Source organism: Rattus norvegicus, chromosome 7 (genome assembly GCF_036323735.1).
Source record: "Rattus norvegicus strain BN/NHsdMcwi chromosome 7, GRCr8, whole genome shotgun sequence".
NCBI classification, from domain to species: domain Eukaryota; kingdom Metazoa; phylum Chordata; class Mammalia; order Rodentia; family Muridae; genus Rattus; species Rattus norvegicus.
The window spans coordinates 63,701,076-63,728,157 of record NC_086025.1 but is presented as its reverse complement, the minus strand read 5'-3'; the positions used below and the strand labels follow the sequence as shown (position 1 = coordinate 63,728,157).

At 44.8% G+C, this 27,082-nt stretch overlaps 1 protein-coding gene across 1 annotated transcript in view; it reads right to left on the bottom strand.

Moving 5' to 3' along the window:
- Window positions 1-26,434, bottom strand: part of Lrig3 (leucine-rich repeats and immunoglobulin-like domains 3) — a 50,175-nt gene extending 23,741 nt beyond the window's left edge. The window contains exons 1-3 of the mRNA XM_216905.11: window positions 25,901-26,434; window positions 19,969-20,040; window positions 19,697-19,771 (exon numbers count right to left, since the gene is read on the bottom strand). Coding sequence (XP_216905.5) covers window positions 19,697-19,771; window positions 19,969-20,040; window positions 25,901-26,136 — 383 coding nt within the window. The 5' untranslated portion in view covers window positions 26,137-26,434. The remainder of the gene's footprint in view (window positions 1-19,696; window positions 19,772-19,968; window positions 20,041-25,900) is intronic.
- Between the last annotated feature and the right edge of the window lie 648 nt (window positions 26,435-27,082).

The following is a 27,082-nucleotide window of genomic DNA, read 5'->3' as shown; positions in this document are numbered from 1 at the left end:
AGGTAAAGTTCAAAAGGAAAAAAGTAAGTCAGCAGGTCTACATACAAGCCACAGATTCCCAAGTTCCTTGGATTCCCATAAAGTCTTACAGACTTTGTTTAGAGTCTAGTCATCCATGACCTCTGATTCTGACCATTTCCCACATCTGGATTTGCCAGAGCACAAACTCCTTGATCTAGCTGTGAGGTACAAGTGAGACAATTAGTCAATCTCTCGGTCCCGGAGATGGAGGCAGGCCATCCGAGCCAAGCCAAGAGGCCTTGGGGTCAGGGTATAAGGGATGAACAAAACCACAATTTGGGGGGCAGAAGTTTTCTCTTAAATACAGAGCCCAATGTTTCTATCAGCAGGATGTCCTCCTCCCAGCCACCCAGCAGCTGAAACACCCAGACACACCCCTGTCTATCTCACATCTCCCTTCAAGTCTGCACCTAGTTTGGGCCAGGCTGTCTGGGGCTCAACTAACCTAAAGTTAATGCTCTTTTGCAACAACGACAATGAAACAATAGTGTAGTGTTTGGTTTTGCTATTATTAGGATTTTTTCCCCCTAATAAATGGCGCACATTTGTTTTCCTGAGGTAAGGAGAGGGAGACCCACCAGGTGTCTATCATATTGGTCAAATAAGGCTACAGGTTAGATAACAAGCCATTCAACCTTTGGTTTATATATTCGTTTGTTTATAAGGTAATTATGAACAAGGTATTAAAACTGCCAATTACTTGAGTGACGAATAAAATTTTCCTTGCAGTAAAAGTATGGTCCAGCCAAAGCCAGCAATTTCCTGAACTGCACAGCTCCTAAATTGTAGTGTGAAAGTGTTCTGCTCTACATGGCATGTGCACAGTGTGCTCTTTGTCAGCCTCTCTGCCCAGCACAAAAATCCCTTACAACCCGCCAGGATAATAGGCCCTGTATCACAAACATTTAAATCTGCCCTAATGGAACTGAATCAAATCCAAATTGGGGTTTCTTATTACCTTAGACTAACTGGCGAATTACCACCTGACAGGTACCAGTTTAAAATGAAAACAAACAAATAAAAAAAAAAACCCACCTCACCTTATATCATGAAAGAGCATTTTAAAGAGAGAGAAGTAACTACATTTAAAAAAAAGAAAAGAAAAAATTCTCATATCACCTGAAACTCTCAAAATAAATGTAAGTCGGTGATTGGGTCCTAAACAACTGCTTGCAGAAGACAAAGATCCAATTCAGGAGCAACTTCAGCTTCTCTCCAAAGAGGGATACATGCCAAAATTCATCAACGCATCGAAAAGCACCACAGCCGATTCAGACTGGGGCAGAATGTGTGCCGTGCTTGACTACAAACAAACTCCTTGTCCATCACTAAACATGACGTGCACAAGGCATCTTTCCATCGCCCAAATAACAAGGCCTGGAGGGTGTTTCAGCCCTGCACAAACCCATCGGAGACTAGGACTATTTAGTCCTCCATTTGTTGATGGTACAGAGAGTTCCACGGTCAAATCATTGCTGAGGTGACTTATAATTAGTCCCTTCAAGACAAACAGACCTTTGGAGCACGGCTGGTGGGGAGACTGAGACAGCTGCTTCCTTCCAGCTTCCAAAGAGGCCACAGGACAAACAGTAGCCTCAGGTATTTCAACCTTGGCTTCCGACGTCCAAAAATAATGGCTTCACTTTGTCACCAATGCCATCTACCAGGAAACTTTGCCAAAACGAAGAGGCAAATATGGCACACCAATTTTCTCTGATGATATTTACTCTTAAGAGTGCTGGAGAGAAGGGGTTGGGGATTTAGCTCAGTGGTAGAGTGCTTGCCTAGCAAGCGCAGGGCCCTGGGTTCAGTCCCCAGGTCCGAAAAAAAAAGAAAAGAAAAAAAAAAAGAGTGCTGGAGAGAGACCTCATCATGAATAAGATCAAGATGCCCTTGACTTCCCTGAAGCCTCATGTCTAGCAGGGAAACTGAGAGACAGAGGTCAGTGGTAGGGTTGGTGCTATGAGAAGGAAGGTAGGGACAGCAGCAACACGCAGGTACCAAGACACCTCAAAGACAGTGGGAAGACCATAGCGAGGTCAGCAAAATTTGCCAAGGGAGTCACTGATGAGATTTCGGGGGTGCAGAATCAGCCTGGCAAGTGGGAGGGCAGCCCAGTGTTGCTGTGAACAAAAGCAGGGCCCCAGGTCAGCTGCTCAAACAGGAGAGAATGAAGCAGAGTCTTTTCAAGGAATTGGAGTGTGCTTGACTGGCCAAGACACAGTGCTCACAGCTATAGACAGAAAGGTTGACATTCAGAACCGAGCTAGCTGGGAGTAAAGACTCACAGGTTAAGACCACTTGCTCCTCTCCCAGAGGATGTGAGTTTAGATCCAAGGACTCACAACAAAGAGATCACAATCTCCTGTAACTGGGGATCCTTGACTCCAACACCCTATCCTGAGGACATCTGCATCCATGTGACATACACACGCAGATATGCACGTACACACAAATAAAAATAACAAATCTTCAATGAAAAAGAGTAGGGTAGCTATTGTGAAGGGTGTTGTTTCCCTGACTTCTTTCTCAGTCTGTTTATCCTTTGAGTAGAGGAAGGCTATTGATCTGTTTGAGTTAATTTTATACCCAGCCACTTTGCGGAAGTTGTTTATCAGGTTTAGGTGTTCTGTGGTGGATTTTTTGGGGGTCACTTAAGTATACTATGATATCATCTGCAAATAGTGATACTTTTACTTCTTCCTTTCCAATTTGTATCCCTTTGATCTCTTTTTGTTGTCTAATTGCTCTGGCTAGTACGTCAAGTACTATACTGATAAAGATGAGGATGCTTGCAGCTAATCATTGGACTGAGCATGAGACCCCAATGGAGGAGTTAGAGAAAGGACTGAAGGAGCTGAAGGGGTTTGCAATCCCATAGGGAGAACCATATCAACCAACCAGACCCCACCAGAGCTCCCAGGGACTAAACCACCAACCAATGAGTACGCATGGAGGGACCCATAGCTCCAGCCACATATGTGGCAGAGGATGGCCTTGTTTGGCATCAATAGGAGGAAAAGCCCTTGGTCCTGTGAAGGCTCATTTCCCCAGTGTAGGGGAATGCCAGGGTGTTGAGGTGGGAGTGAGAGCATCTCCACAGAAGCAGGGGGTGGGGGAGGGGATAACATTTAAAATGTAAATACAAAATATATCCAATAAGAATACACACACACACACACACACACACACACACACACACACACACACACCAAAAAGAGTAGGGTAGCTGAGATAAGCCTAGGTCAGGTCAGACCCTAAGAATCAGGTCAGGCAATGGGATCTCCTGTAAGGAGAGGCCTGGGGCTTCTGAGTGACTGGATGCAGTCATTGCTGGTGTCATACAATAGATACTTTGGCAGGAGTGGGTAAAAAAACCAGCTGAAGGGCGGGCAAGAACAGATGAGGGATGCCATGTGTGAAACTTCCAAATCAATAGAGAGGACAGAAGATGACAGTGTGGTTCCATGGCAATGCTCTGCTTAGATGTTATGTTTGGGGGTCATGTATCACCCCTCTGGCATTCTAGAGTGAAGCCAAGGCTTTGTTCCCTCCTGCACACAAGTTGGGGTTCCCCACTCTACAGCTCTGGCCCTCGAACCAAGTTCAACTCCAGAGGAGCTTCCGTTCACTCTGTTACTCCTGTGTTTGGTGTCGGGTGTGAGGGATGAGACTCCCTCTTGCATGGCAGGTATGAAGCATTTCGAATGGAAAGGACCAACAGCAACATTTCAGCATGCCCAGAGCTTGTGGGAAAATGGTGGCATGCACTATCTCCACAAACCAGCAATGTGCTCCTTCAATCCGACACTCAGAGTAAACCCAGGCGGAGTCACCACCAGCAGATACAACTGAGGCCAGGAAATGTACAAGGATCTCAGCACTCAACACACGCTGTGGAGTGGATTTAAATGCTGATTATTTACTTCCAGGGTGAGAAAAGGGACTTTAAGAATGGAATCGTCTTGGGGCTGGGGATTTAGCTCAGTGGTAGAACGCTTACCTAGGAAGCGCAAGGCCCTGGGTTCGGTCCCCAGCTCCGAAAAAAAAAAGAACCAAAAAAAAAAAAAAAAAAAGAATGGAATCGTCTTTGTCGGTGAGGAGCAGGAATAGCAGGTTTTTTTCATACCGGAATTCCTGAGCCAATCAAGCTCTTGCTCCTTGATAGGGAAGGAACCTCTGCCAATAGTTTCGACTGTCTCCAACCTATTGCGCCAGATGAAAGGCAGCTCAAGACCTCACAGGCCGAATGCGTCAGGGCACGCAATCTTGGCTCCGTAAGGAGGCTGTGCGCAGGAGGCTCTCTCCTTTTGAGAGGATGGGAAACTGTGTTTTAGATGTTGCAGGGGCTCTCTACTTGGAATGTCTCACCTCACTTAAATCCCTCCGGTTCTATTTTTCTGCTGCCTCTAATAACTGCTGAACCTGTGGCCATTCCATGCAAACACCATCATGCAAGCACATTAAATATACTGACAGTCCAGCCTAGGCATGGGAAAACACTGATCTCCATGTACTCTTATGAGCAACCAGCTTAACACCATATATAAAGAAATCACAAGCTACTAATGAAAACACAGCATTGTCCAACCTTTGTCTCTCTCTCTCTCTCTCTCTCTCTCTCTCTCTCTCTCTCTCTCTCACACACACACACACACACACACACACACACACACACACACACACTCCCTGCCCCGCCATCCCCACCCCCTTTCAGGAAAGGTTTCCTTGAGCCTTCTTGAAAACTGCTTTGGCTGAGTCAACTAACTCCGCACAGGATCAGTCTTCTTTTAAAAGAAAACGTTGGTCGGCGAGATCTGAGTCTCTCCATACAGATGAAAATAAACAACAGCCTTTGCTTTGCCTCTGTGAACAAGATAACGAGGAAGTTTCATTAAGAGAACACACGTGTTTAGACTGGCCCGCTAGCACCGTGCCATCACGTAAGAGGGCCGACCAGTGGAAGCTTCTGGACAGAGTCTTGACTAAGAACCAATGCTGCTAACCAGCAAGGGAGCTGTGGTGTGAGGGGAAGACTCACTTCTTTTCAGCTAAGAGCCAGATCAACACGAAGTGTAATTATCTTCTGGATCACGAGCGGGATAAAGATGGCTACAGCGAAGTATTTTAACAGCGGTCCCACAATAATCAGCACTGTGTAGGACTGCCAGGTATAACACACGTTAGGGCGAAAAACAAAATCTGGGTCAAAAGCCCATTCACGCCACATACAACACAACCCTTCACTGGTCCCCGGGTGTAAGCTCAAGTTGGTCCTCTGTGGAAACAGGAGTTGACAACAGATTCTAAAAGAGGATGATGAAGGAGGAAGTTACTGCAAAGTTATTTTAATGTGAAATAACTTAAGTGCAATAAAGCCAATCCTGACCAGAGAGATGGCTCAGCAGGTAATAGCGTTTGTTGTCAAGCCTGACTCTGAACCCTGGGACCCACATGGCAGCTCTCTAGTCCCCAGACTGTTCCCTGACCTCCGCACACATGCTGTATGCATTCATGGGAAGAACAATCCATGCCTCAGTGCACCAGAAAATGCTCCACGCCCCTCCCTGTCCCCCAGGAGGGCAGGAAAGCAAACACACCCATGGTAACACATACGGAGCAACTGGCTCAAAGTTACGGCCCTTTGATACAGCAATTCAAACTGTGGTGCCTGAGAGGACTTTAATCTCTTCCTGGTTCAATGTCTTGCTTTGCTGGACTTGGTGAACCCAGAGAGAAATGGAACACAAAGATCTCACTCAGCCATTGCCAGCTGAAAAATCAAGATTTAGACGATGATGCACTGCGAACGACCAGGTTTGCTACAGAGGCTTCGGAAAAGAATCGCAGTGTCACCCAGCACTGTGTCTGGCTCCAGAGTCTTCTTTTACAATGTGTCCCTGTACCCCTGATCCTTACTGGTATCAGTTTATGCTCGCATTTTTCCCAGACCTCATCTCCCATTAGCTTCTCCATGTTTGGTAATGACCGTGAGTCTGGCAGTTTGGTGGCACACTGTGTTCAGACAAGAAGTGGTTATCCTTCAGGACCAGGAAGGCTCGGGGCTCACAGGAGGGGTGTTAGAAGCCAGGTCCCTTCACCCCAGTGTTGTTCAAACCTGAGCTAACATCAGAGCTGGAAGAGGGTCTTCTTGAGGCAGGGTGGTAGAGTTCTACACCACTGGGGTTCTATTCAGTGTGTGTGTGCAGGGGAAGATGGATCTAAGAGACTGTGTTTCTACCATGTTCTCAGGAGTGTCCTGCTGCTAGGAGTCCTGAGGAAAGATGACAGTCAATCATCTTGAGAGGCCTTCCCTTCAAGCTTCCCTCCTCTCAGAGCTTCTTGTCACAGTCCCAACATGTTGAAATTTTACAGCAATGTTCCACTGGAAGCCTTTTATCTTTTTCAGTGTGCTGGCACACAGTAGGCCCTGTGCTGGCACACAGTAGGCCCTTTCAAGAGATCTATGCTGCTTCTCAGTTCTCATTTTGGTTTTTTGGGGTTTTTTTATTTTGTTTGTTTTTTTGTTTTTGTTTTGTTTTTTTTTTGTTTTTGTTTTTTTGCTTTTTTTTTTTGTTTTTTGTTTTTTTTTTTTGGCCTATATCTTTGGTAGTCTCTTCCGTTCAATGTCTACCAATGTCTTTTGGTGGAATCCAATGCACAGAGGAGCCCAACCTTCTCGATCCTCCAGCCTGCTCCATCCACACCTTTGTCCTTCGGTTCCCTCTCCCAGCATGATTATTTCTCTGTTAAAATGACTCTGTACTCTTACCTTCAATTTTACAGCCTGGTGAGTATTTGCACTTTCAACCTCCCGAGCATTCTATGCTTGCATGTTTTCACCAGGTTCCTCTGTCTGTGGTGGATCTGGTTCCCCCGCTAGCGTGCCCACATCCCTTCTTTCCACTTATTTTCAGACTCTAACTTTCAAAAGCAGCAGATATTCGTTCCTATTTCCTACATCCGTTCTTTAAAAAGAAGAAAAAAAGACCTTACTAAATAAAACCAGGCAGGGCAGAAGGCCCATGTCCTCCTAGCATTTGGGAGGCTGAGGCAGAACACATTGAGTTCAGAAGCCGTTCTGAGCTATTCAGCAAGAACTTATCTCAAAACCAAACCAAACCAAACTAAAACAAAACAAAGTCAAAAGGGGGTTGGGTGTGGCTGTAGCTAGGGTGGCAGGGTTCTTGCCTCACAAGTACCATCTCTGGATTTGGTCTACAGAACAGCATACATAAAGCACAGTGGCACCCTCCATTAATCCCTGTTCTCGGAAGAAGAAGAAAGCAGGACGATCAGAAGTTCAAAGTCATCCTCTGACTTCTAGGAAGGGCATCGAGGACTACATGAGAGCCTGTCTCATAAAGAATGTAGGGAATATAAGCTTACTAAAGACTTCAGGTAGACATGTTGTTGAATGGTAAGCATCAATATAGGTGACACAGAGGAGCCATTTCCCGCTGGGGTGTCCTTGAGGGAGGTTTTCTTAGCAATCCTCCAGCCTGAGGATTATTATGGGTATAAGCATGATTGTCACCTGAGAAAGCGAATGAAAGAGGAAACAATGTAACCTCAGCATTCGTGTTTGACTCAGTTTCCCTGACTAAGACAAAGCCCTCCATCCCAAACTCTAGACTCTGCTCAAGTTGTTCTGGACATAAACTTCCAATCCTGTGTTGTCAGATGCATGGCAGTCGCTGGGCTGTGAGCCGGGAATGAGAATGCAAAGATCAAGTTACCTCTTATAAATATGAGTTTTAGCTTAATTGTTTTTTCAGTCATATGGGGCACCTCTACCTTTATAAGTTTTGAATTTCTGAAATATCCTGAGGATCAGTAGCACATGCACATGTGTGTACACACACATGCATTCCCACACACAAGAACACATGTACGTGTATGTGTGTGTACACATGCATGTGCACACATATCACACACACACACACACACACACACACACACACACAGAGTAGCTCTCTCTTTCTCCCTACTTAAGTCTATGATTTATCCATTTGCTTGCAAACTTTTTGTGATATTTTCATTTAGCCTGTTACCTTCTCTTTGTTCCTATTGGTATTTACTTTGGCTATTTTCTTTTCTTTCTTTTTATTCCTCTCATTTTTAGATGGCTACATGAGGGAACAGAGCAGAGTAGATGTGCTTGGTGTTAACATTCTTAACACACAGTAACTCAATCTACTCAGTAACACGATATTTACATTGTCCTTATCAGTGAGCAAAAGATAGACCGCTAACTCTGCTTCCTGAACAAACTGCTTTATTGGCTGGTACAAGGGACTGTCACTTAATAATAAAAACAAAAGAGTGCCCTGTTTGAAATGACAAGCCAATAACCAGGCATCATAGAGAGATTCAGTGTGCATGTATACACCAGGCTAAATTAATTCTATTTTATTTTCTGATTTGGTTCACAAAGAAACAGGCAGAGTGTCTGGCACTCAGAGGTCCCTCTGAGCAGACACAGAAAATGTGTTTGTGACCCCAGAGGCAGGCATGCTCACACCCCTGTTCTGCGTTCATACTGATAGTGAGCTCAGGGATACTTATCCTCACAGAGGCCCTCCTGAGCAGGACTGGCCAAGCCTGGAAGTCATGCAAGAAAGAGGCATGAGAAATTTAAGACTAGACATAGAAGGAGCCATGAACGTAGGGATGCCTATTGTCCGGCACTGAGAAACTGAGGCAGGGGAACTAGGAGAGAGCTAGGTCTACAGAGTGAGACCCTGTTCCAGCAAACAAACAATAGCACAAGGAACAACAAAACAAACTTACATTTAAAAGCATCAAATGCCCACCACAGAGAGGTAAGTTCTAGCAATTACAACCACAGAGTCTGTCTCTCTGGAAATGGTGCTTACCAGAACATGCCTCCACCCAAGATGATTTTAGGGGCTTCATGGAAAGATCCAAGAATTTCTCTTTCAGGGATTCTTTTATTCCCATAAAGGAAAATGCCTCTTCCGGTTCCAAGTTATTACAATTGTGCACAGACATTAATAGAAAATTTTAAAAATGGGTTCCAACAGTTATATAACATATAAACCTGTTTCTAACTCTTTGCAAATTCTCTTTGATAATATACGGCATAGGGGGAAAGGAAAAAGAATAACTCAATGAACTGACTACCTGCCCAACTCTGTAAACATATTTTCATCTTGCAAGAATCTTGCCACCTATTCTAGGCCGATGTTATGTGTGGGATTACAAAGAAAAAAGGTAACCAAATTCAAAGCCCCTCTTCTGTGACAGATAGATGTGCATATACATACACATATATGTGTGCTCATATATATGTATATGTGTGTATTCGTTTTGACTATTATATATATCTTTGCTATGAAAAATGTAAACTGCGCATACGTAACAAATTTGACAGTTCATGAATAAACACTAAACCTATTCTATGCTCTAAAGTACCTGAGGTGTGACTATTCCCTTAAAATCTCATTCAACCTTAGTCTACGGAGCCTTCTGACTCCTGGCTGAAGATACACAACAAGGGCATGAGACAGTCTGGCAGGTGGTATTAAGCGGTAGAAAGGAGGTGTTTGCATTTATAATTGCCTTCTCTTTCATGTTTTGAATTTCGTATTTAAGCAATTTTCATCCCAAAGAAAGAAGAGGCAGGCACTGTTGGTTACAACACTGTCTGATTGTTTTGGTCTCCAGCAAACAAGAGTCCTGAACCTTTGGCCTTCGGAAGCCATCACAGAAGCTGAGGCAACAAAATGAAGAGGCGAAAGTAACCAGACCAGAAAGGAGCCGCATGTTGAATCTTGCCACCCCAATCAAGCAAAGCTCGCTGGCTGGAACGTTGTTTTGTCTGTCTTGGCAGAACAAGTCTCACTTGGCATAGAGATGCTTCCTGGTAGAAGCCGTCTCACTGCTTCAAAGCAGCACTTGAAATGGCTAACCCAAAGTGGGGAGGAATGGGAAAAGGAGGCAGGCTGTGGCAGCACAGAGTACTGTCGAAAGCGTTCTGTAGGGCATACTCAAGGGAGTGGAAGTCGATTCTAGGGGCTTCACAATAGACCACTGGGGAAAGATCGCCCAATAGGTCACTGCTGCCAAATCTAAAACTCTTGTTTTGAAGGGAGAAAAAGCAAGTTGAATAAGGAAAGACAAAATTCTGAGATGGAAGACCAGAAAAGCTAACTGTACGGCTAACTAGGAGCAAGTCATCCATTCAGATCTCTACCCATCCAACAAACGTGTCCTACCGTGCACACCGTGTCACAATGGATATAAAAGTAGAATTGATATCAGTAGGGGGTCCATTTTGAAGGGAATAACAGAAATATAAATCATAAATACAGCAAGGAGAAATATATTTTCAGACACACTTAAAAATGTAAAACAATGGCTGAGTATGGTGAAACAGGCCTTTATCCCCACCCTCAGGAGGCATAAGCAGACAGGTCTCTCAGAGTTCTCAGCTAGCTGGGTCTACATACTGGATTCCAGAATAGCCAAGGCTTTGTAGTGAGACCCTCACTCAAAACAAACAAGCAAACAAACAAACTCCCACAAAGGTGGTTCCTACGCTGAGGAATGGCAGGCAGCAAAGTGATCATCATGAGCAGGGTAAAGCAATGTAAAGACTCCTGGGGCTGGAACAACAAGGCCCATCCTTGGATCTAAGGGATGACTCCAGAGAGTGTCCAGTTTGATGAGTGCTCACAGAGCACTGTACATCTAGACGAAGATTCTGAGTTTGACCTACCAAGCTGGGAAAGACTCTGAAAGCCCTTAAAAGCCATGTGACAATGAAAGACACACATTTTCAAATTCCGTCATTCTAAGCAGAGAATTGAAAATCCAGTTAAGCCTGGATTCTGGGGACAGGTTAGTTTAATGTGTAAAAGTGAGGGTAAACTCACGCTGTGGTTACCAATACAGCTCTGTGCACAGTAAATTCTTCTATGTGCACGCTGTATGTAAACCCTTTAAAGCCCAATGGAAGAATCCACATAAGGTATCAAGATGCTTATGTGTTTACTTTGTTGGGCTTTCCCTCCAGGAACACAACAGTACCTGGTTTACACGCAGGAAAGAAGGGCAGGGGCCTCTAAAGCAAGCCTCCCTGCACAAGAAGACACGGGTCCATTTGTACATCAGCAGGACAGTGCGAGCTTGGGAGGAATTTTACAGTTGAGTTGGTCAAATTCCATCGTCTCCCCCGCAGCCAGATGTGGGCAAGCACTGGGTATGGTTTGTGCCCACCTAATCAAAACAAAGCTGTTGGCTTGACTCCCCTCAAACCTATGTTTTCTCTTGGCTACAGTTGATCCTCAAGTTTGTTAATTAATACGACAAACTAGCGACCTCTCTTCAAATATTGACTCAACGAAGGTTTTGGTTAAAACAACTATTTGTGTCTTTACTACCTAGGTATAAAATTATTCAGGTACGTTACTACTTGAAATTTTTATAATGGTTTGCCTTCCATACGCGACTTGATTTCTGAACTATGAACCTAATAAAATCACTAATACTGTATTTAAAAGCTACAAAGTAAGCCCAGTGAAGTCTTCAGATAAACTCTGTATCATATGGCCAAGCAACAGTATCTCAAGTGAACCCCAAACTAATCCAGGAGTCTGATTTTTGGAATGCATGAGAATGTGTAGTTAATATGGGTTGTTTTCACTATATAAATAACGGGACCTATATTTCTCCAGACTTAAGATAGCATGCCATCCCAGCGAAAACATCAGGTGTGGAAATATTCTAAGATTAAAAATGCAGTTAACAGCAAACATAACCTACTGGCCATCCAAGCTTAGGCTAAACCTGTCTTAAAGCCGCTCAAACATATATTCACCTCTCACTACAGAGAGGCAAAACCATCTCACAGAAAACCTACCTTACAACTAGGTGTTGTCTCGTGTAACTTATTATATGCACTAGACGCAGAAAGCAGGATCGATGTTGGTTGGAGTGCACTCTTGAACCACTGTCCAGGCCAAATACTGAGCCGAAACACTGTAAGTTAGGGAGAAACTGTACTTCAATCTCAATGTGCTCCACTCTGGGCACAATCCAGAAGCCAATGCTCTGTGTCACTCCCAGAGAGGAACAAACTCCGTATGCGCCTCTAACATACCCTAGGGCTTGGAATACAGAACAGCCATATGATCTGCAGGTGACAGGTATGTCACAACTGTTGGTTCTCAAAGCCACGTATGATACTTGATTTTGGAAATGAACAGTATGTTGACTATCTAAAAGGAGAGAGAGAGAGAGAGCACCCTAGAGTGAGAGGGAGGGAGGGAGAGGAGGGAGAGGGGAGAGGAAGGGGAGAAGGGAGGGGAGGAGAAGGAGGAGGGGGCAAGTTCTACACTGTAGCCTTCCATTCTGCTGCTTAAAAAACAAGAAGTTAAGAACTCATCCTTGACTCCTTCCAAACCAGCCAATAAGACAGAACCTCCATGAGCTCATCCTACCAACTCATCCACATTTTCTCCCTGACATTAATGTCTTGTCCAGGTAGCAATCTCTGCACTAGAAGCCTGGGGTGCCCACAACTCCCTGGACATAACCCCCTCTCTTTGATGGTCTTTTACCAGCTTTCCTTTCTATTGCTCAGAGCCACTGCAGCGCACACACCAGACACTCTTTCCTTGCTCTCACTTATTACACAATTGACTTTGTTATTAGGGGGTCAAAGTTCATCCAATAAACAAACTTCAGTCATAAAAGTTATTACTGTCATCTTGTGCTTTATTCTGACCATGGCAAGAAGGCTCCAGATTCACTGTTAGTTCACTCTAAATATAAAGAGTCTCCCTCGTCTGCGGCTGCCAAGACAGTCCTTAAATCCCACCTTCCTCCTGTAGCCCTCGTGCTCAGGAATCCATGTTGGCCCACCGCCCTAGGCCTCTGCCCTGCAGCTGAGCCCACGCTGCACTGCAAGTGGTGGGTCTGTGCTGCTGGGGCTCCCCGAGGCCTTTCAAGTGTGGAATGCCATTTGATCCTCTGCGGAGCAGAGGAGATGGATGAGCAGACATCGCTGACTGCTTGTACTGATAAACAAAGAGGACTTAATTAAGTCTGCCTGAGGTCAGACAGGCCCTTCCTGTGAGCCAGACACAAACCTGCGCCTCCCAGCTCCAGCCCTAGTCACTCCTACCTCAGAAGGCTCTCTGTGTCTCATTCATTCGGAGTCTACCCAAATGGGACTTCCCTGGGCTGCTATAAGGACTAAGACCTCAGATGTGAGTCAGAGTCCTACACTGGTGTGAGATGTGACAGGTGATGCTAGGCTCCACAGGCGCTAAACTTGTAAGATGATGATGGTGGTGGTGGTGGTGGTGATGATGATGACGACGACGATGATGATTTTAAAAATCTCTGTGACGGACGGCTAATCTCACTAGTCACTAGTCAATCTGAATGGACTGGTAAATGCCGTGGAGGTTAGTGAGGAACACCTCGAGCTACATCAGAGAGGATGTCTGCAGGCAGGATTAACTTGGGAAGAACACCTGGCCCTGGGGCCCATAAAGAATGCAATGGAAACAGAGAAAGCCTTCTCTCTAGTGCTTCCTGGCCATCAACAGATTACCTGGCCCTCTCTGACATGTCGGACCCAAACCTCAAAACCCGAGTCAAAGGCGAGGACCTTGCTTCCTTGTCTTTGGGCGGCAAACAATTCTGTTACAGAAGCAAGAGAAGCTGGCTGACAATCTCCCTTCCAAGCAGTCTACAGAACTCAAAGTCCCTGCCCCCCATGTCAAGGACCAACACTCCCCGGCACACTGTAGTGTTTTCAGTAGTTGTCTCTGCTGCCTAAGTCCCCACACCAAAAGAAAGTGTGTTTCTCACACCTTTCTGTGCCTCCAACACATCTCAGGTTCAATAGGACACATGATAGGATCTAACCGCTCATTACCCATGGCGGTTCGTAGGCCAGCAGTGGGAGTGGCCATCAGCACAGTCCTTAAACACAGTGAGGACTTTGGACAGAGTCTCTCTTCCTTGACCCAGGAATCCAATATGATTAAGTTTTTTTTTTTTCCCCAGAATGAGACAGTTCAATTTTGTGGGATGTGTGTGTGTTTTATCTCTGCTGTTGCTTTCCAACTTGGAACTTGAGTGAGAGGCACAGTCACCACAAAAAACCTGTGTGTGACTTACAAAGGCAAAAGAGGAAGCCACAGAGTTCCACGTGCTACTTACTCTCTAACAGGCTCTCACGGAAGAAGAGTCGCATAATGAATCCTCAGCTACTTAAATTGCTTCCCTTACTCTTTTTTAATTTGGTCTTTTTAATTAGTGTTATTGCTGTTGGTATAATTTATTATTATTACTTTACCAAGTATGCACAGTTGAACGCTATAAATATTTAGCCACAGGTTTAGACTATGTGTATACAAGGTCTGTCTGAATTATGCTAGTACAGGTGGCTTTCTATAAATATTCCCTAATTCATATGTTAATTAAGCACTAACTATACACTGTATACCTGTAGTAAGACATCGGCCATACAAGTCTCCTAACACAGAGAACAATAGAAACAAGATTATTGGATAACTAGGTAACAGATAGATCCACAAGGTGGGCAGGGTGGGTGTGACCGGGCAAGGTGGGGAGGGTCAGGGTGAGGTGGGGAGGGTCAGGGTGAGGTGGGGCAGGTTAAAGCCCCAGACTCCAGCATACACTGTGAGGCCCTCACTGAAGTCTCACCTTCTCAGTGAGCTCTTTTCTCTCTGCATCCCTTTACATTTTTACGGTTTTTTTTTATTTATTTATTGTGGTGGTGGTGGGAGTATGCCACAGTCAGCCACAGTGTACTATGGGAAGTCATGGGACACCTTATGGGAGTTGGTTCTTCTCTTCTACCCTATAGGGTGTGGGGAATGAACTGAAGTTCTCAAGCTTGGCTACTGGCCTCCTCTTTAAACTGTCAATTTTCTTTGGCCACACCCACTTCTCAGACCCTTTCCTGCTTCAGTTTTCTCTCCAGGATCTACCCCCCTCTGTGGACAACTCCACATTTTTAGCCTGATCCCATGAGAAGAGGAGACATTCCTGCTAAGATGGCAAAAATTTTTGTCTGTTTTGTGCATTGCTGATCTCTGACCTTAGGGAACTGTAACCTGACACATAGTGGGTCTCTGTCAATATTGGCCTTTCCTGACCACATCAAAGGTCAGCTGCCAGGACTCACTAATCACACCTATATCAGAAGACAAAGCCACCTTTTCCTTTGAAGCTGGCTTACCTATTGGTTTTTCTCTCACTCCTCAATGGAATGAAGTTCCACCATAAAAGAAAGATTTTGGGCTCTTCACTTGAAAGAGAGCCTGGCAGATAACATATATCCACTGCATTCTAGGTCAATGAATCACCTCCCTCCCCAACACCCATCAACAGGGGTATACCAGATGTCTTTCCCGGCTTCTCTCCACAAATCCTCACAATGACTCTGGGAGACAGGTACTGCTATCATTCTCATTTTAAAGAAGAAAGAGGGCAGGCGTGCGCGCACACACACACACACACACACACACACACACACACACACACACAGTGGGTAGGGCCAGCAATGAATCCCAGGTCATTTGATTTGCGTTTTGCCAAGCATGAAGGGCCTTGCACAAGGCCGGCCAGCACTCCCAGCCTCAAGCTGTGCTTTTAACAACTATTCTAGTGGCATGACCCTTCACGGATCTCCAAGGCACCTTCCACACCAAAGATGGACTAATGTTTTTTTTTTTTTTTGATGTTTTCACACATTACAATTAACCATCGAACTGTTAACATGTCTTCAACAGCTCTCTACTGAAGCCGGTGTTTCAAAGTGTTACCAACAAAGTTAACCAGTACCTATAAACATTGCAAAGGGATAGCTCAGTCAGGAAAGTGCTGGACAAGAAGATCTCAAAACTTGACGACCATCCAAGTTCACCAGCTGAATTACTCTGGGCAACTCTAGACAACTCATCTCAAATGATGATGATGATGATGATGGTGGTGGTGGTGGTGGTGGTGATGATGATGATGATGTGCAGGATGAGGGAGATACCAATACTGCCCTCAGGTTTCCACACTGCACATAAGAACTCGTAAAAAGATGACAATGTCCTCTTAATTGCAACACTGATCTGACTCTTATTTCAGAAATATGTATGTCATAACTGATCAGAATCCAGAGGACAGATGTGTTATGACAGACGTTCCTAACCCTGTCCCACCAAATGGGGTCAGAGAATGTCCATTTTAACTCCAGGGGCACCTCTGACAGCCAGTGAGTTAACAGTTTTCATCTCTCGGACACGTGGCAAATGTCTTCAGGTCATGCAATACTATTTAAGCCATCAGCATCAAGACTTGAGCAGCCCTGTTTAAACACTGTGATGCACAAATCAAATCTCCCTCGCTCATGTTTCAAAAGGGCTTAGAACATGGATAAGTCACACCATACCACATGAAGCAGAGACGAGCACGAGGTCAACACTTTTACTCTGAGGTGTACTCAAGCTGAGAATTATTACATTTCTAAAAACCAAACCAAATCCTGCCACAGCTATGTAATGATTTGAGGGAGAGAGAAATCAATGAACACACACACACACACACACACACACACACACACACACACACACACACACGGCACATGCTTGCCCCAGCATATCACTGTGATTTAAGCAGTCTATTTAGTCTTTCGCATTCTAAAAGATCTGATATCATGGTGGAGATAAGCTATGTTAAGAGGATGTTCAGGGACTCTCTAGCTAGCATCCCCTGTTACTCATATCTTACCAGGTTTCTGAAGAGAATGAGTTTGCCTTTGCACATGGGAGGCCATTGGATCCAGCAATAGCTCTTGTCTCCTCCAACTCCAAACAGAGACAAATATTTTACCAGTTAATCACCTCTGAAGCCAGCTACCCCAACTGGAAAGGTCCCATGGGACCGAGAATAACAGTATGAAGCTGGAGTATTAAATCTGTGTTCTTAAGATGTATAATATACAAAGATGATAATATAAAATATATATCACAAATATGATTTTATGCAAAGATTGTGAGATCCTTAGACCTACTTAGCTTAAGACTCCAACTATTTTTTTTCTTTTTATATCACATAAATAGCCTAGAAAAATGTTTTCTTCCCAAAAAATGTAGGAAAAAAAAGGGGAAAAAAGTAACAAAGGTCAAACAGTTTTAGAAACTACTCTGAAAAATGCAGTTTAAATATAGAGCTAAGGCAAGTACTAAAACTGAGTCACATCGTGTGGTTTAACGCTTTTTCGTTTTTTTTTTTACAATTTCAGAAATGTATTTAACACTTAGCTGAGATTACTTTCAAGGGTTTCTCTATAAAGGAAAATGTTCTATCTATACAATGTGATACAGAGGATATTAATGCTTTAGAAATAACTATATATTGCAATATTCAGAAGAGCCCTCAGGAGAAAAATAAAACCTTTTGTTAAAAAGAAACCACCAAAGAGGTAAAGTTTTCAAGACTTTTCTTCATGGGCATAAAGACTCCTTTTCAGTCTCCATGTTGTATGAACAGGCTCCTCACATAAATCACCACCCACAGGGGTTTCCTAAGCTAAGCAATAATTGGGCCTCTCATTATGTGAGAACAAAACTTTGACTGCCCAGATGTACTATGACCAACAGGAGGGAAAGGAAGTGAGATTATTGAGGCTAATTTGACACACAGCCTCACTAACGCCAAACACATACAGAAACAGCATGTGGAAGATTCGTAACTTTCTGGCCTCATTCTGCCCTCTAGTTTTCTAGCTACACGTGATGGTATTCAAGTTGCTACTTAGTTCCAAGATGTAACTAACGTCCTTGCCTGGTCTTTGGCTTCGGAATTTAAGCCATGCTAAACTACAGGCTGTTACCCTACCCTACCCAGAGCAAAAAAATAAAAATAAAAACCAACCCACACTGCCGACCCCCCACCCCCCCAGCCACCACTGTGCCAGGCTCTTGAGCATGTTGATAGAATCTGCCAAAGCACAAGACAGAGATGACAGGATAGAGGGATTCTGAAGGGCCCCCTTGGTCAAAAATAACTCCGATGCTGCAAGATTTCTTCCACTCCCATGCCAATAAAACGTGAAGAAAATAGGTACTAATACTAATACGAAAGCTTTGCTTTTCTTTTTCTTTTTTACTTCAGTGTTTATTTGACAAATACCAAGTGCTTTTTCTTTCCTTCGTCTCTGGTTCTGATCCGTGGTGAAACCACATCAGTATCAAATGCCACTTAGTTCTTACTCAAACAGAAGACAGCAGACAGGGCGGCTGCAGGGTGACTTGGCTGACCTGGGCCTTCAGTAAAAACAAACCACTATAAATCACCAGATGGAAGCAATTGGAGAGTGATCACTTTAATTGATTGACCAGCCCGCCAGAAATTTACTATATAACTACAACCCTCCCAACACCCTTTACTGGGGGGAAAAAAAAAGAAAGAAGGAATAGTGGTTTTTATCAAATCACATAAAGAACATGTTTTAACTTTAGAGACAAGAAAAAATTTTAATGACTCAGGCTCAAAATGGGAAATGGCTTGATTTTAGAAATTAGACCTGGAACATACGAAATGCTACTTCTAAATGCTGCAAAGACAAGATGGTCCCAAAACTGACCTCAAATCCAAGAATTTATATCTGCGCTGAAAATACAGAAAATTTGACAAAATTTCAATTTTATGAGAAAACTTTGCAAACTAACATTTGACTTCACTTACTGTTCTAACTACCGTTGTCCACATTTTCAGCTGTGATTTCTAATCCTGATTCCAACACCAAGAGCCAGGCTTAAGAGGTGGTTCAAGATGGCTCAATTCCCAGCACTCACACCCAGCAGCTGGTAACGGACCCAGGGCACCCGGTGCCTTCTTTTGGAATCTAAGGTCCCTTGTACTCACATTTGCACAAATACACATTCACACATCGCTAAAAGTAAAGATGCCTCAATGGCATATAACCAACTCCCATTGTCCTCACGCAGTAAGTCTGATCATTCTTTACAAATGTTACTGTAATGCACAGTTGCTATGCCAACCACTACACAATGGCAGAATTTAAGTTCTGGTCTACAGACTATAAACCAAGCTCAAAGTAGCCCTTCTGAATCCTCGAAGTCAAGTTAGCACATATAAAGTGTAAAGTATTTTATTGTTGGAAGGATGTTTGAGGGAGTTGTAGTTTAATGGGCTGCCTAGCAAGCAAGACTCTCTGGGTCCCATCCCCAGCATCCTACTAAGTGTATAAACAAACAAACAAACAAATGCTTGAGATTTAGAAGTGGAAATAAGTTAACCTATAGAGGTCTTCTTTGTTCTGCCTTGGGAAGGGTATTCAAAGTTTGCTTATAAGAACTGCATTAGTCCACACAGATCAGTGGTTCTAAACCCTGTAATGCTGCAACCATTTCTTAGAGCTCCTCATACTGTGATGACTCCTCCCCCAAACATAAAATGACTTCATTGGTACTTCATAGCTGCAATTTGCTACTGTTATGAATCACAATGTCTGTATCTGATACGCAGGATATCTGATATATGACACCCCTCCCGCACACAAAGGGGTCGAGACCCACAGGTTGAGAACCACTGATCTAGAGAGCACTGGCTGCTCTTAGAAACATACAGGAATGATGCTGGATTCACTTACAAGGACAGCTGTCTAATGTTCGCAGAAACTGGTCCCAGGTTTGGGATGGTCTCTAATTCATTGTTGTTCAGCTTCCTGCAAATGACAAAAGAACAGAAAAAGCCAATTAGATCATCTGAAATCCAGATATGGAAACATCTTACAATATTTAAAGACATCACCCAAGGTAAAAGTTTGAAGGATGGTTCTTATCATCCAAAGGCTCAGCCCATGAAATGGTCCCAGGGGAAACACTTTATGCAACCCTCAGGAGAGAGATAAGTAGGACTCACACTTCTTGAAGGCTTTGAAGGTGGCTCAGGGAACTCGCTTGGATAAATGATAATCTGTTGTGACTCAGGTCCCTGTAAGAAAACAAAAGTCATTATTACAAGTAGTTTCTTAAATGTCACTGACATCACTTAATGACCCACTAGGCAGAGTGGGGGCTTTGTATTCTATCAACACCAGTGACAAGCAGAGAAATAATTGGACCATTCTGTCCACAAATTAAATGGCAACCAAATGCCAAAGTCAAAAAACGACAAACTCTGAGGACAGAATTAGTTTAAGAGGCTGGCAGATTCAAGTCCTTGAAGCCCACAAGCATTTTAAGAGATGTTTTCTGGCACTTGGTGAACAGATCTTTTGTGAACTGTGCTTTGCTTCATCCTCTCCCCCTCCCCCCTCCCAACCTGATACAGTGACATCATAGACTATGAAAAGTGGCTAATTAGGCAGGTTACTGAAACAAGGACTCCGAAGAAACACGTTTATTATCACAAAATTAAGTACCAATGTCCCAACTGCAGTCAAAGAGAACAGAGGTTGACATCCTCCGGTATTTACTTGTTTCAGTGTGTTAAAGGGCTAGATTCTTGGTGGAGTGTGTGTGTGTGTGTGTGTGTGTGTGTGTGTGTGTATACATGCCCTTGAAAATACATGCTCAAAAGGATAGTCCACAGCCTGAATCCTCTCTTTTTAGAATTTGGATGTAAACACCCGGCAATGCAGCACACTAACTAACCATCTAATAATGCCTGGCCAATGCTACAAGCATCCTGTGGACATATTTTAGACATTAAAAGAAATGTGCTTCTTACCCAGGTTCAGTCAAACTTAGTTAACAATTCCCACAGCCAACCAAACACTCAGAGTAGAAAACTCCTGTGTATTGTTCTGGGCTGGAAAGTCTACTCAGCACCAAGATCCGAAACAAGGAACAAAATCCAACAAATGCTTCAACACCCTGTCTGCAGGCCACTGCCAAACTCGAACACTGGAGACGAAATGGGCAGAAGAGCCACTAGAAACCAGCCTCCAAAGCGTGGCCGGAAGCTCCTCTCAGGAAGCCGAGAACTGATCCTAAGTTAATTCTTCAGTGTTTAAAATAAAGATTTTTTTTAAATAACCAGAGTGTTAGGTAATTAAAGTTAGTTGCTGGCAAGCGCGAGCCATCAGAACTCGCTCCCACAAACAACAGGAAAACAGAAATCACACACTCAGAGAAATAATGTTACTTTTTGCTTAGTCGACAATTCAAAATTAAGGATACTGTCATTCTCCAAGCTTTTTGTTTTGGGAGAAAGCCCTGATTTCTGTATTTCACCTTAAAACAAAATAAAAAAGAACTTGCAAAGATTTTATTTAAGCCCTGTTTGCCTAAAGACCTACCAGACAGTAACAGACATGAGTAGATTTGTTCTGGTGGAGTTATAACATGAAGGGGGGAAAATCTGGCTCAGTTTTAAACTATAAAAATCCTGCAATTACAACCACTGCTGTGCACGCTCACCACGCTGGCTGGAGCCAGACACTTTCCCTCACAGTCCAACCCAAGTCCATCTGGAGTTCATCAAGGAAGCCGTGAGCCCAACAACTCACGTTAGCAGTCAAACAAAACCTGTGTGCTTTAGCACCCCAGACAGTCACAGATTGCCCACAAGCTTTAAAACACAACCAAGAAAAGAGCCCTCCACCTGGGACTTCAGCCTCCCTCCACAGACAGTCATTTGGAGCCACTCAGCTCAAGAATGCTGAGCCTGCCCCCACCCAGCATTGTTTCCTCGGTTGGAAAGCACAGGGGGACCAATCTGGTATTTACATTTAATACAGCTAATTTTCTTTTAAATTAAAAGAAAGAAAAGGAAAGCTAAGGACTGCCCTCTGCTCCCAGGAAGGATTATTTCACAGGGAGACACTGGGAGAAATGAGATTTGTGTGCTCTTAAGTTTTCCACCAGTAACGGGGCTGAGATTCCCGAAACAAAAGACCTTTGAACTGGGGGCAGGCCTTGAGTCCAGTGCACATTCTGGGGACACTGGTTGCATGTCCCCCCGCAGATGCTGGCAGTTATATGTATCTCAGCTATTGCAAATGCTTCCCTCCTGAGCTCTGTGTGCTATTAAAGCCACATTATATGTGGGAGAAAAAAATGCTTCTAAAGTGACTTTTACTGCTAAACGCTTAAAGCCACGAAACTTACCTAAATTTAGATTTTAAAGTAATATACGTTTCAGAAACAATTACCCTCCTTTTAGAGGCTAGCACGTCTCCCTACATCTTCCCTATATTGTTATGGCTGGAGCTCTAAAGAGAGATGTGGAGATACAATGTTTCCAGTGTGTCCTTGAACCCAGGAAAGACACTGGTCAGTAGATTATCCTTAGATGAAGCTCCGTTAAAGAACATCTTCTACAGGAAACTTTAAAAAAGACTTGCTGTGATGAAGTCAATAGATAGGAAAGGTGGGGAGGCGCTAACTATTTACCCAGAAAGCCATGGGGCATAGGCCTAGAAAAATCAAACCCTCCTGTATATTGTAGAGTCACTCTCCATTTTATCAAGTCAAGGAGCATATGTGAAAATTGTTAATTTTACAACATTTGGTTCTAGCTATCATTTTCTTCTTTCTAAGCATTTGGACATATGACTTCCCAATTCAAATTTGAAAACACAAATACAGCGTAGCTTCTTAATCAATCCCACAGGGGCCTGCCAAGCTGCTAACTCAGCAGAAATATGGAAAGCCGAAAAAACAAAGAGGCAGGCTGTAGCTGCTTTAAAACACCGATCCAAAGCGACTCGTAAATCAGCCTGCTATGCTCCAGTTTTGGTCTGGAAAATATAGAGAAACAGCTGTGGAAAACATAAGGTCTACTACTCCCTCCCCACCCCCCACAGTACCCTGTTCCCGAAGATTCCTAACAGGCAACACAAAAGAAGTCACAGGAGTACAAACTACCTTTCGGACTTTCTCCTCAGCCCTGTTAAGAGCTCCAACATTTCTGCATGATAAGATAAATCATCTGAGACTCCAGCTAGAATTTAGTAACACTTAAGGTTCCAGTTGGCAATCAAACAATTCGCCCCCCTTTGGCTAAATAACGTCATTTTAACAACCCCCCTCTTTGGCTTCAGAGCTCTGGAGAGGCACAAGGCTCTTTGAGTGAGGCTCCAGCAGTAACTTTTTTAACAGTGACTTTCATTAAAGAACTGCAGGTTCCCTCTGAAAGCAGAAGCAAGTACAGAGTTATTATTGTTTAGCTCCAACTTCTCAGCTTTCCACAAAAGGCTCTCCTATGGCAATAATGGACAACTGGGTAAAGTGGGGCACACATGTGCGCGCATGTGCACACACACCACACACTCACACACACATCACACACACACACACACCACACACACACCACACACTCACACACACACCACATACACACACCACACACACACACACCACACACACACACACCACACACATACCCCACACACACCACACACACACCACACACACACCACACACACACATACCCCACACACACCACACACATCCCACACACACCACACACACACCACACACACACCACATACACACACACCACACATACACACACCACACACATACATCACACACACATTACATACATACACCATACCACACACACCACACACACATACATCACACACACACATTACACACATACACCACATACATCACACACACGCACGCAATACACACACACCACATACATCACATACACACCACACACACATCACATACATCACACACAAACCACCCCCCCCCTCTCAGCACAGACATTTCCTAACTTGTAGATTCAACAAAGGAAACAAAAGACACACAGCATATTCTTCTGAACTTTCTCAGAAACTCTTCCAAAGACAAACGTCTGCTATTTTAATAACCCAAGGAAGGAGGGCTGCGGTGAACAATTCACATTTTCTGTTCACTCCCAGTCTCGGAAGCCATCTACTTAAGGGCTTTCGTAATCATGTAAGATTTAACTAGGAGCAACTCACACCTCCGAGGGCAATACACGAAATAACAGGGGAGAAGGACTGCATGTTTTGCCTTTTTTGCTCTTCTCTGAGGTGGGGAACAGACTTCTGAGAGTAAACAAAGGAAACACTGACAATAAAGAACCAAAGACCACATGGCTTGGTGATGCCTCCAAACACGGTCAGAAGTCACAGAAGTCACAGGAGTACAAGGGTGGAAAGGCTGTTTGATGAGCGATCACAGCGGGGCTTCTGACAAGAGACCCAGCGCTTATTTATACAAGTGGAACGTATTTTCACATACGTTTAAGGAATGCAGACGTGTATTGAGACAATTTACTACTGGCGGAAATGTAATTAAAGACTGTGCTAACCAAATAAACTGTAATTTGTTTTTAGTGTGCCACCAAATTATCTGCAAAACAAAATCCTAATTAGGTCAGCTCCCTTTAAGAACGTTTAAATAGGTATTGAATCCTCTTTTTGATTCAACTCAACTTACAATCAAGGTCCACACAGTTCTCTGAACTCCATCTACATTCAGTGGGCCACCTGTCATTGAGAAACTACTGGGTAAAGTCAGACTTAGTAAGTATTTCTAAAGGCACTGCAGGTCTTAGCTTTCTAAAGGCACTCCAGGGAGACAAGGTCTTGGTATTCCCCCTCACCCCTCTCTCATCCATAGATGCCCACCTCCAGGCATTCAAATACTTGATTCCATGGGCTGTCAGTAGAACTATCCCCACTGCCTTTCACGAACTCAGCGGCATGACCCCCCACCCGGCAAGAGGCAATTGAATGGAATTAGCCACAACTAATTGAAAGTCTTCCTGCTTCAGGCTCAAGCCTTTATCTCTCCCTTTCACGAGTAATAAAAGCTGCTACATCAGACATTCCATAATCAGCCATTAAATATCAATCCAGTTCTCGTTAATTCTATTTCCTTATTAAACTCCCTTTTAAGAGAGCGTGTCGTTTGATGGTCAACAGTTTATAACTGATGGAAGAATTTAGGTTGGGACACTGGGTCAAAACCACGATTTCTTAAGCCGCTCGGTCACTATTATCAAGACCTACGACTGTTTAAGAGCTGAGAAGGTCTGCTAGGCCTAAATTTGAGAATCTTAAGTATGAAGTGATCTGATTTCTCTTAAACGGGACAACTTTTTTTTTAAGTACAACTTTTGCTTTTTTGCTTATGGCTTAAACGCCCCCTCCAATTTTAACAAAATTAGGGGTTGGGAGAGAATAAAGAGAGCTGACATTTGTAAGGACTCGCATTTCCAAGTAAATTATATTTTCTTCCGTGTTCTTCCACACAGTTGGCAGCGACTTCGGGTTTTCTGGCTTCCCAGCTAAAATCCGCCAAACAGTACTCAGCACCGGCTCTAAACTTCCCCCAGATCTCGGTTCAGAAAACCTATTTCCCTTGCTTATCTACCCAATCAGTCTTCGCACCCAACTTCTCACCGGAACCAAGACGCATTACAAAGTGGCCCAGGAGCGAGGCTGATGGTCTGCTAATGTGAAGTTAAGCACAGCGGAGAGAAAAGTCTGCACCTTAGCTTCAGCAAGGGGTTCTAAGAGAAAGGCGCGCCTGCAGTGACTGTCTCGGGACAGGCAGGGACCCTAACTACTGAGAAGTTACAATTGGGTCAGTTTCCTACATAAACTCAGAATACTTCAAAGTACGGGGTCTCGCAGACTGGCTCCTGCGGCCGCAGGAATCGGGTCTGCAGGCCCGCAAGTGGCGAGCCAACAACCCACCTGCGCGGAAGCCGAGAGAGACAGAGTCCCTCCACTGGGCTCCGCTGGAGGCCTGGGCGCTGCACAGTGCGCCCCGAGCCATGGGCCTCGGCGGACTCTTCTCGTCCCGCACCCCTGGCGGGCCGGTCCCCTCCACCCCACCGGAATGATACTGATACTCACAGCCGAGTGACCCAGGCCGGGAGAGGATCGGGAAGGCGAATCAGCCGCCGGCGGCTGCAGTCCAGCAGATCCCCGAGGCAGTGGCAGGCGGCTGGGCACGGGCGCCGCGTAGCTTCGTCCGAGAGCTGCCCGGGCGCCCCGTGGCCTCCGCTCCCTGCCGGGCCCGCGCGCCCCAGCCCCGCGCAGAGCAGCAGTCCCAGCGCCGCAGCTGCAGCTCGGAGCCCGGGAGCACCCATCGCCGCGCGCCCCGCCGCCTCCGGTTCGGCCGGGAGCTCTGCAGCCTCGAGCACCTCCAAAAGCACCGACTCACAGACCGGGCTGGACACGCCGATCACCGCCTCGTGTTCCTGGCCGCTCAGACCCGGCACGGAAGGCCTCTCATGCCTGTGCACAGCGGAAGAGCTAGCAGCGGAGGATCGGCAGCCACGGTGAGAAGGCAGCCCGAGCGGCGTCCGAAAGCGCGATCGCACGCTGAGAAACTTTTCCGCCTGCGGCGGCGGCCGGGCGCGAGGTCCCCGCACGGCGGAACGGCAAGGCGGGGCGCGGAGGCGGGCGCGCGCCCATTGGCCCGCCAGGCACCCGCGGCCACGTGACAATAACAAGGCTCCAGCCCCGGGCCGGCGCCCGGGAGAAAGTGGCGCTGAGATTGTAGGAAATTCCGAGTTACATTTTCCAGCGTCTGCAGCCAGCAGTCTCCGCTATGTCCTGGGAACCATAGATCAGATGGAATGGGAGGGCAAGAGCGAGCCAGCGAAGGATTGAACCGGCTGCTCCTTAGAGCTGCAGTTACTTAGGGGAGACTTTAGAGGATACAGTTAAAGTAGTTGTGGTGTTCGGAGGCCTTTCAACTCCTAGCGAGAGAACTGTGTCGATCATTGTACTATTGGCCGATGAAACAGTGGCTTTGATGAAAACAGTTTAATATCGGTGCCAGTGGGGTCTTTTATGCGCATAAATTAGATATATGTAAGGTATATGTGTGTGTGTGTTTGTATATGATATACATTCATTGCCTGTCAGCCTAGCACTGAAAGACAGGCTGGCGCATCTATGAGTTTCTGGCCAACCAGGACAATACAGTGAGACCCTATCTCAAATGTAGGTGCCTATGGAAGGATGGATGGATGGATGGATGGATGGATGGATGGATGATGAACAGACAGAAAACATGATTTTGAATAT